The 11108-nt window shown below is 40.5% G+C and overlaps 1 protein-coding gene across 1 annotated transcript; it reads left to right on the top strand.

Annotated features, from left to right (window-relative positions):
• The first annotated feature begins 6359 nt into the window (after positions 1-6359).
• On the top strand, positions 6360-11069 carry chgb (chromogranin B). Its single transcript, XM_065963668.1, has 7 exons — positions 6360-6518; positions 6667-6713; positions 6821-6911; positions 7284-8877; positions 9100-9199; positions 9532-9642; positions 10647-11069. Exons 1-7 carry the CDS (start codon positions 6473-6475, stop codon positions 10725-10727), a joined length of 2070 nt encoding a protein of 689 aa, XP_065819740.1. The 5' UTR covers positions 6360-6472; the 3' UTR covers positions 10728-11069.
• The last annotated feature ends 39 nt before the right edge of the window (positions 11070-11108 follow it).

Genomic DNA, 11108 nt, shown 5'->3' with positions numbered 1-11108 from the left:
AATTCTCTGAAAGGTGTTCCGTGGTGTTAAGGCCAGCACTATGTTTAGGCCAAACAGTGACTCCCCACCTACTCATCTAACCATTTCTTTCAAATGTTGGTTAAGCAGAGCCTTCCCTTTACAGACCATTGTCTTTCACTACATTTATATCTGGTGTAAATAAATCTATCAGAGGGAGAAAAACAGAAGCTCAATTCATCATTCCAAAAAACATTACCAATGCTCAAAACCCCGGTGGTGGCACGCTTTACACCAACCCAAAAGGGCGCCAATGCATTGTGCATGATGCAACCAAGAACTGTTGACTGACTCCCATTACGGTGCAAAGTCTAAAGTCACTAAACTCTTTATAACCTATCCTAAATTCAAGCTGTATGCCAAGATTTCTTGGCAATGTGCTGGGTTTTATGAACCTGTCAGTGTTACTGAGGGTGTTACTACAACATTACTACAACTCAATATCAGCAACATGATTTTTGGTCATCGGGCGTTTCGTACAATACAGGTCTGAAGAAAAATAAGTCTATAGCTTTGAACGGATTTGGCTGCTTGACCTCACCGGTTAATAAACTGTTTGATTGATCTTGTGAATATTTTGTATTGATCTCCTTCTACACAGCCATGCCTCTCCACAGCCGAGTTGTTTAATGGGGTTAGTTTGCATGAACACATCTAAATCAATACTCATGATGAATACCCAAGGGAGGAAAGCATATGCAGCAACACTGGCCCATTAAATTTTCATTCACTGCAGAGGTCTGCTACAAAAGGTTGGTAAACATCCTCTGTTCTCTTTATATCTATTGTTATGTTTATAGGGAAATAAAATATGAATGAAGAACAACCGTTGCATAATTTAGGAAAGAGCAGCTTTGTGTCTGAAAAATATAGTTATTGAAATCAGATTAATGCTGAACTACTCCACAAGTTTCCCAACTCATTTAATAGTCCTTAACACTATGTTCGGAATAAGACCAAGCTGTTAAACGTAGTCATCATTGATACATTTCAGGACTAACAGTATATATTTTTTTCTATTATCCTAGAGAAATTATCTCTAGAATTTTCTTAAGGTTAAAACTAAAGGTTTATGTTATGTATTTGTTTATTAGACCTCAATCCCCAGTGCTGTGAAGAGGGTGGGATTGGTGATGTCATGGTTGTCATGCACCAGTCAGAGTTATGAAACATTTGAATCACAAATCTGATCATAGTTGTTGTATTGCATGCTCATCCCGCAACTTTGACTGCTTTTGAAGTCAAATATTTATAGAAACACTGATTTTTTTCAACTGAGAAGACTCACTGCACAGCTTACAAGCTTTCATAGGAAGTAATAATCATGATTCAACCAGACTCATGTTGAACAACCACCTGCTGAGACTGTGTTGGGGATAGAGGGAGAGACAAGCTCCAATGCCAGTGATAATGGTAAAAGTAGTATTAGCATTAACAACGATGTATGATAATAGACTGATCATTCTAACATTAAAATTTACAACTAAGTTGGGGATCAGCCCACGGACTCTTCGACATGTGACTTCAGGAGCTGGGGATCGAACCTCCAACCTTTCAGTCGAGAGTAGACCCACTCTAACACTGATCCACAGCCGCCCCATGTGATAAATTATACTTATGGAGGCCTACAAAAATCTATTGGATACTGCATGTTTATCGAAGCAACATGAGATATATCCAACATTGCACTGTGCAGAGCAATCATCCATTAGCGTGTGAATAACAATTCAGTAAGCAGCTAAGCACATTCAAATGAGCTGGTCCTGCTGTACATGAGCAGACAGGCTCCGGGTGTGAGTTGGCTGGATGTATGGTTGTTGACATCTTCCATGACTCATAGCCCAGCCTGTCAAAATGTCAACGGGTGTGATGACATTGTTCAGATATGATTTTATTCAGGATTTGTAGTTGTCACAGAAGCTGGGGGTAAATGGTTTGAATGTTGCCAAATGTCATCATGTAATGATATAGTATAAAAACACAATACTGTTTGGATCATTATTTGTTCAAGTTACACCAAAAACTATGACTACAGGAGTCACTTCATTGCTTAATAACATTATTTTTCTAGAATAATACACTTTTAGGTCACAATATTAATAATGACTTGGCTGTTCTGCCTCATTTATATTTTATTAACATTTATTCTTCTGCAGTTTTACTTCTCCCTATAGACCTCATTAGGGAGGATCTTCATCTTTACTTACTTCACTAAACTATTTTCTTTTTTGCTTAAACACTTTATGCATAAATTTTAAAAAAATACTCATGGGTGAGGCCAAAGGAACTATGCCTTTACTACACACTCAAACACACACATGAACATCTCACTTCGTTTTAAACACTTAAAAATTGCCTTGTGATTCAAGTGGACTTGGACTTTTGTTGACCATGATTTACTCCAGGTTCTCTCTGGATTACTTAATTATAGTGTTAAATATTTTTTTAATTGAACAGTTTAACATGGAAATCTCATTATTGAGTAGTGCTCATAATAATTAGCGCTCACCTGCTTGGCTGTTAATGAGGGCATTTCAAACCCTGTATTGCACAATAAATCACAGCTGAATCCTCTTTATTGGCCATTTCTATCCTGTGCAGGCCTTCTGGGTCCTATTGAGGGTTCTATTGAGAAAGATAAAGCACCAAGCTGATATGTAGTATTACTGTTTGGCATATAGAGTACGAGCCTCCTGTCATCCTGCTTGATGAATGCATGAACAACACAGCCGCTTTGTAATGACACCTGCATGGATCATGTGGAAGCACACTTTCCCCCTTTTCACTGCCCATTCTCCTCTGTTGTTTTAATCTTCTTAAAATACAACTATAATAGGCTGAAGCTGTGCTAGCAGCTCTGTGTGACTGTGCTTTCAACTAAATGCAAATGTAGGAATGCCAATGTGCTTTCAAGTACAAAGCAAACACAGTGAAGTAAAGTAGCTTATGTACTGCTTAACAAGTTCACTATTTGCTGAGGGTTTTCAAAGTATGGCTAGCCTACCATTCTCACAATGACAATGCTAACATAAATATTCTAACATCTAATAATGCTATCATGTTGAAGTATGGTAACTAATGAATTCCCCAATTCCAGTTTGTAAGTAAATAGGCCTATAGCCTATTCATTCTAATAATGGCTATGCTAACATTCTGAAGTATAGTGTGCAGTGTTAATGAAGTTCAACATAGCATACAGAGATAGCATTAGCACTATGACCAACTATGACATGGCAAATATTTTGAAGTAATATTGATATTTTTTTTTACAACACCATCTTTGTATGTTAGCTTGCTAACATGTTCTCATTGAAACGTCTAACATTCTGAAGTCTTGCAGATATTGTTAACATATTCAACATCACAGCATTGAGGTTAGCATGCTAATTGCTAATGTTTTCGAGATACAAAAAAAAGTAGGCCTACAGATAAGTAAATGGCCTGTGTTCAACTTTGCAGGTATTTGACCAAAGTATTGGACATGTAAAATATTTGCCTTAACTTTATGAAAAGTATGGGGATGTTTCTCTTCTTCTGAGAACAACTTGTAACCTTTTGGCTAGAGGCTGGAAGACAGGGGAAAATGAAATGGCAAACCATGACATATTTAACTCATAGACTACATGTTGGCTCTCAAAAGTAAGGGATTGAAAAACATTATCTTATTTGTGTGAACTTTGCCTCGGATCTTGTGCTTACAGACTTACAGTAAACTAATTTGCTCCTCAAAGAGAGACTAAAACTGTCCATTTTATAACCCTAATATCAGACAGTGATAGATAAACAAGGCACATGAGTGTGTTTGACCACAAATGGCCACACACCGACTCCCCTATTGTTCTTGGACTGTCATCAAAGTCTCTCCGTAGTTCGGAGCCAAACATTAAGCTTGTCCCCACCAGAGATCAAAGTCCAGCGTAGCTTTTATGTATCCCTCTGCATTGTGCTCAACCTTTATCACTCTTCTTTTGTTCATACATGTAATGGTTGTGATGAAAGTACAGCTTGTGTTCCTGCAGACAGGGACCGATCTGACAGAGTCGTGCTCACAGATCCTGTCTGAACGCATTGAGCTTTTCCTATCAAATCCCCCTCTTCTCTGTCTGTGAGCTTCTATATATCTTCATGGCTCACTAAATTAGTAATCAGTCCGGGAGCTGTGGCAGTAAAGTCACACATATACGTACACAGCATCACACGTGAGTGCACATGCATTCATGGACACACACACACACACACACACACACACACACACACACACACACACACACACACACACACACACACATTGTTCCGAACATGGGACTTGTATAATTTAGTGCTTCAGTGCTTTTGATATCTAGTGGCTGGATCACCTGGAGACAACAGAGGAAACTGCAGAGCACTGCTGTCCTGCTACTGCTGCTGCTACACAAAATATGTGATATTCTATCATTCACACAAAGGACTGGGTTCACTGGTTGCTCTGAATCATTACCTTTCAGTTTTATGTTTTGACCAGCTATTATTTCACTTACCATTACGGGACTTGTCTGCAGTAACAAAGATGGATGTCAGTAACAGGCCATGTAAAGGCATGAGAAGCTCAGGCAAGAGAGCAGATTTATAGAGCACCATATTCTCATTTTGCTCGCAGCTGTTGCAGTTTCTGGGCCTGTGCTTTCCAAGACATGATTGAATTTGAATGTACTTTGCCATACATAAAGGTCAGCTCTTGTTGTGAAAACACCCAATGTAAACATTTTTGTCCTAATTTATTTCCAAGCATCCACAGAGGACTATAGAGACAGGAAAAGCATCCACAGAGGACTACATAAACAAAGAATGCATGGCAGCCCTCTCCAAAGGGCAGCATATGGGTCACTTTATAACTTTGTTTTCTACGATTCGCTCTGGGGAAGAACAAATTGCACCACAAGGAAGCCAAACAAGAAATCATGCAATGTGCAAAAACAGAAGATGCTAGCAGTTGTCAGTTTGAATGTTCTGAGCCGTGGTGAGCCAAGCCGACAGAGTTTGAACTCTGTTGGTGCACATGTCAGCTCATCCCAATTCATTCAGTTTGTTACGGAGACAGAAGAAGTTGCAGATCAAGATATACACATTCATGCACAACCTAGTTTCATGCAAAGTTTGGGGTTAAAAGTAAAAGATGGAAATCTAGATTTGAGTCCTGTCCTTACAAATATGCTCACACAAACACTTGCAGATGTTTGTGCAGTAATTACATTGTTTCTTGTTTCCCAGCAGCTGTTTTCTTACAAACTTTAATCCTGATTACGTACAACCACTGGAATAATAATCAATTTTCCAAAAGATTTACATCCTCTTCTAGCACTTGAGAGAAAACCACAAAAACGATCGATCCAGGTCTCTCCTTTAACCAGTTATCCTCAACTGGGGCTGTAGTACCCATGGGAGGCTGGCTGCGAAGCAGTGAAGGCTGAATTAATTATTGAAGAGTAAGAAAATCTGACTCAGGGTTTGTCAGCCTCTATGGCTGAACATGCTTTCTTTAACTTGTTTTAAATATGTTGCATTACACTTCGAAGAAAATGTGAAATGTAGGGCAACATCGCAATTGAGATTACATAACTCCTGCCAGAGACTGGGGGAAGCCTCTTCTAGAAGGCGAAGAAAAAAATAGGGCACAATAAAGTGAATGAATCTGCAATCAAATGCAATAGAATACAGCAAACCTGCAATAAACACAGCTATGTGGAAACTGCTCGTTTCAAGAAGAAATACTATAGAGAAAGAATTGTGTACATACTATAGTGGGAATAGGCTTTACAACTTTTGTTATTTATGTTTTCTTTTTTGTATCCTTTCATTGTCGCCTGTATTTTCTTTAATCAAATGATTAGTGTCTAAACTTTTCTTTTATCTGATATAGGAGAATTTCGCCTGTTGGGGATCAATACGTTCATCTCTCTTCATCTTATTGTGATATCAACAGCAGCATCAAAAACACATACAGAGCGGAACAAACTTTTCAGTCAATTAAAAAAACAAACATTAAAGCAGCTTCGTGATGCTTAGTCAACCCCTGCACCTACATCATCTGTCCTGTCCTCAGGCACAGGCCACATGGCATTTAAAACAAACACCCCTCCCACTGGTCTCTTAAATCTATTAAATGATCACCTGAATGGACCGTGACACTAACTAGATTACTAATTCACTTTCCGCAAAATGTCGACATTGTGCATGCATCAAACCTCACTCAGGACACCCTCTTTGCAGGTCTAATGAGTCATGACATAAACCGAGCCTGAAGCCCTCCTCCCACGCGCCTCGCGCCCACTCCTCGCTTTATTAGAGGCGCTCCTCGGCACCAGTCTTCAGAGCAGCTCGAGCCCTAGTCAGCGCACCTCTCTCGTGCCACTACAGAGTGGACGGGAGTCGGTGCTTTTCGCGCTTCCCTCTGGGATTTACCGCTCATCTCGCCAAGATGAGACTTGTTTTTGTGTTTGCCGCGGTTCTTGGTCTCTTGACAGGTAGGTTGAAAAAGTCTTGCAGGGTGTTTCAAGTTGGAAAGCGCAGTTCAGCACCATGGACAGAGACACCGACTACTATTTCACTTTTATTCATGCGATCTGTTTCCTCGTGCAATTTGGCTAAATGATACTTTTCTTTCTCTTAAAGAAAATCTAGCGCTTCCAGTTGGAAAAGAGGGGCAAAGAGAAGATGTGGTATGCTTTTTTTTTTTTAATGCAGTTTAATATTAAGTTTAAAACAACAGCTATGCAGGAATTGAAAGCAACAAAAGTCGATACATTAGGTCCTTTGTTTATTTCAGGTAACACGATGCCTGGTCGAAGTCCTCTCCAAAGCTCTCTCCAAGCCGGACTCCCAGCTGGATCAGGACTGCAAAGACATCATCCAAGCAGGTTGATAACACGAGCAGATTTTTCACTGGCATGGAGCATTGGGGATGTTGTTGATGCAGAATTTTGAGTTGTAAATTTGTGCAGACATCGAGTTGATTCACATATTTAAAGAAATGTAATGTTTTCTCAGCCTGCTAGTAAAATAAGTAGCCTAGACGTAATAGTAATGATTTAGATTTCTGTGAAATGTCTTCACAGAGAAGCCTTTATTTCTCCAAAGAATTATAGCTTCACTGAAACAAAATATCAAACAAATAACTGACTTGATCTATAAGCTGTATTTAATTAGAAAATCCATCATGAGCTGTCCATTAAAAGCTATTTATAATGGATCATTACAACTTCTTCGATAATTTCTCTTTTGTGTCACAGGGGTTAAACATGCCCCACTGGACAAGAAGATTGCCGAGGACGTCAAAGGTCAACCTGAGGTGCCTTTGGCAAAAGGAACGGATGTAAAAGAAATCGAGGCTCTCCTGAAAACCATGGACGAGAAAAGAGAAACCCCTGAAGATGAGCGCAGCCAAGAATCCTGGAGCTTTGGTGACGAGAAGGAGAAGAGACACGAGGATGTAGAAGAAGAAGAAGAAGAAGAAACAGAGCGGGAGAAGAGGAGCGGCTGGAGGCCAAGGAGGTACCAGAGGAAACACAAACGAGGAGAAGAAGAAGAAGAAGAAGACGAAGACGAAGACGAAGACGAAGAAACAGAGCGGGAGAAGAGGAGCGGCTGGAGGCCCCGGAGGTACCAGAGGAAACAAAAACGAGGAGAAGAAGAAGAAGAAGAAGAAGAAACAGAGCGGGAGAAGAGGAGCGGCTGGAGGCCCCGGAGGTACCAGAGGAAACAAAAACGAGGAGAAGAAGAAGAAGAAGAAGAAGAAGAAGAAGAAACAGAGCGGGAGAAGAGGAGCGGCTGGAGGCCCCGGAGATACCAGAGGAAACAAAAACGAGGAGAAGAAGAAGAGGATGATGGTGAGCGTAGTCAGGAGAGTTGGGGGTTGGAAAAGCGATCAGAAGATGAAGAAGAAGAAGGCGAAGACAAAGAGAAGAGGAACTGGAGGCCTGGAAGACACCACCAGAGGAAACACAAACGAGATGAAGAACCTGCCGGAGACGAAAGGGAGGAGCCAGAAGAGGAACGCAGCCAAGAGTCCTGGGATGTAGACAAAAGACACATTAACGAAGATGAGGAGGAGAGAGATAAGCGTAAATGGAGGCCCTTACATCGCTACTACAAGAAGAAGCTCGGCAAACGTGGAGACGAGGGCGAGGATGATGGAGAACGCAGCCAGGAATCATGGGGTCTCGACAAGAGGGACTGGAGAGCCGGTAGATTCCACCAAAGGAGACACAAACGTGATGAAGAGCTATCTGAAGAAGCACGAGAAGAGCCTGACGAAGAGCGCAGCCAGGAATCTTGGGGACTAGACAAGAGAGACTGGAGAGCCGGTAGATTCCACCAGAGAAGACACAAACGTGATGAAGAACTTTCAGAAGAAGCACGAGATGAGCCAGAAGAAGAGCGCAGCCAGGAATCTTGGGGACTAGACAAGAGAGACTGGAGAGCCGGTAGATTCCACCAGAGAAGACACAAACGTGATGAAGAACTTTCAGAAGAAGCACGAGAGGAGCCTGAAGAAGAGCGCAGCCAAGAACACTGGGATTTCGATACTGGAAGAGACAAGAGAGAGTGGAGGGCCGGCAGGCACCACCAGAGGAGACACAAACGCGATGAAGACCTCTCTGAAGAAACCAGGGAAGTGCCCGATGAAGAACGCAGCCAGGAATATTGGGATTTTGACACCGGAAGAGATAAGAGAGAGTGGAGGGCTGGAAGGCACCATCAGAGGAGACACAAACGTGATGAAGAGCTATCTGAAGAAGCGCGAGAGGAGCCAGAAGAAGAGCGCAGCCAGGAATCTTGGGGACTAGACAAAAGACACGGAAAAGATGAGGAAGACGCACTGAGGTACTTTCATCATATCTTAGAATTTCTGCTTTTCAGTTCTGTTTGCTCATACTCATATACCCAGCAGCACAAAGAACTGGAGAGATTAAAAATACACGTGTCCAATAGACAGGGATCCAAACCCAAACTTATACCAGAAATGACCAAAAGGCTTGAGCTTGCTGCATGTGTTGCTCAAAAGCGTCCGTTAGAACAGCGTCTAATTGAGTCTGTTTTTTTCAGGTATCTGGCAGAAAAGCGCAGTCCTTGGATTTTCAGAGGCTACTACCATCCTGCTTGGTTTAAAAGGGATTCTGATGAACACGCTGCCACCTCAAACAAGGTATGAATTGTGTGTTAACACAAAAAATGTATTTTAAAATTGTTGTAGCTGTAGTTTGTGGCTTAACAACTTCACCTAAACATGCAGATTTAGTAAACATTTTGGCTTTAACTGCTTTTGTAAATTATTTATATTGCTTATTTCCTAAATTTTTCTTGCCTTTTGAAAGTGTTAGCACATTTGTGAATGGAATACTAAAATGCATTGACTAAACATCAATCCAGTTTCAATTCCATTGTAATTGTATTGTCATTAACTGAAATGTTTTAATTTGCATGTTGGCCTATACATTGCACAGTTTTTACATATGATTCTGCCTTTGATGTGTTCAGATGAATGAACTGGCCAAGTTGCTGAACTATAAGATAAACCAGCTGTCCAACCACTCCAACCAAGAGGAGGCAAAGAGGAGCATGCAGCAGAAAGCACTCACTGCACAGGAGGTAAAAAGTGCACTCACTCCCTGCACAAACACATAACATTTTACAGACAATGTGACAATGGGTTAACTGTTGTTTTCACTGTTAGACCTCAAACTAGACCACAAAACTAAAGTATAGAAATACAGCTTTGTCTTAAATGAACGATGAAGTACTAAAGATACTTGTTCAGTAAGTCAGAAACCAGGATTGAGGAAAAACTTGTAATTTAAGAATTTCATGCTGAAATCACAATCGTCTTCCCTAGAAGCTCGCCAGAATATGTTTATTTTTCACAAGTTACAGCTCTTTCCGTGCTGTAAAAAGACATTTGCTTGTGTTTCAAAACATATTTATTCAGTTGATCATGTCAGGCTGTGAAGCACATCCAGTGCCTCCAACAGTCCATGTCACTGGGGGGAAAAGAATCAGAATCAGCCGTGCTCATTATAGAAATCTTTTGGACATGTCAGGAGTTTCGCCCTCAGAACTAGAAAGCATCAGTGAATATGCATCTGTGCAAATGCACATCAAGATCTTTTTACCCAAGAGCAACCCCCCGAATACAGAGAACATGCAACCAGTATATTCATAAGCAGTGACCCTTTCCTCAACTCTGCTGTACACAAGATTGTTTTTTGATTGCCTTGTTTTAATCAGTTTTATTACTTGTTCTCTCAGCTTGTTTGTCCGCTTGTTTATATTTGCACTTTTCATACTAGTTTTTTCTTCATGATTACCACCCCATAGAGCAATCAAATTCCTAATATTCCCATTAAAAAGAGAGCTATTGCCTTCAGATACCTCCTTATCTTGTAAAATACTTTGAAGCAGAAGGAAAAAAAAACAACTAATCAGAGTACGAGGAGGCGTTCTGCAGCACAACTCAAGGGATAATAAGGAAATGTTTAACCTAAATCATCTGCTAGGCATTTCACGAAAAGTTCAGAACAGGCTTTGGGGACACAGGCCGAAATGTGGACGGATAGTGTTTAGTTGCTGACATGTTTCATTTTCATGTTTTTCAGGAGAAAGAGCTGGAAAACCTTGCAGCGATGGACATGGAGCTGCAGAAAATCGCTGCTAAGTTGCATGACAACAGTGCATAATTCAGCGTTTCTTTTCATCACCAGTGGATAAACACTGCTGTCTAACTGTATGTCTGCCGTATAAGTGTGCTTACAGTGTTGAAAATGAAAAAAAAACAAGACAAAAGAACTCTGGAGCCTTGCCATTAACATTTGATCAACCTGTTTATCAATGTATTTGTGATATTTTGACGTCAACGAATTAATCCGCATGGGAATGGTTTTGATGTTTATACATATATATATATATAGGAAGAGAATCTATTGAAATAATATATATCTGAGGCAAATTATTCTCAATATTGTCTTCTGAAGAGTTTGTTCAGTTTGCACTCAATAAAAGAAAACTATTCTGGGACCAAACCAATCGCTTTGAAATGATTTCTTGACGGAAACAAATGA

Source organism: Labrus bergylta, chromosome 15 (genome assembly GCF_963930695.1).
Source record: "Labrus bergylta chromosome 15, fLabBer1.1, whole genome shotgun sequence".
In the NCBI taxonomy this organism is placed as follows: Eukaryota; Metazoa; Chordata; class Actinopteri; order Labriformes; family Labridae; genus Labrus; species Labrus bergylta.
This window is presented reverse-complemented; position numbering and strand designations above follow the sequence as displayed.

Excerpts from the sequence above, each read along its gene's own strand:
- chgb (XM_065963668.1), top strand. The coding sequence starts at position 6,473 with ATGAGACTTGTTTTTGTGTTTGCCGCGGTTCTTGGTCTCTTGACAG. Across the intron at positions 9,200-9,531 it reads ACGCTGCCACCTCAAACAAG|ATGAATGAACTGGCCAAGTT; the intron begins GTATGAATTGTG and ends TGATGTGTTCAG. Across the intron at positions 9,643-10,646 it reads AAGCACTCACTGCACAGGAG|GAGAAAGAGCTGGAAAACCT; the intron begins GTAAAAAGTGCA and ends CATGTTTTTCAG.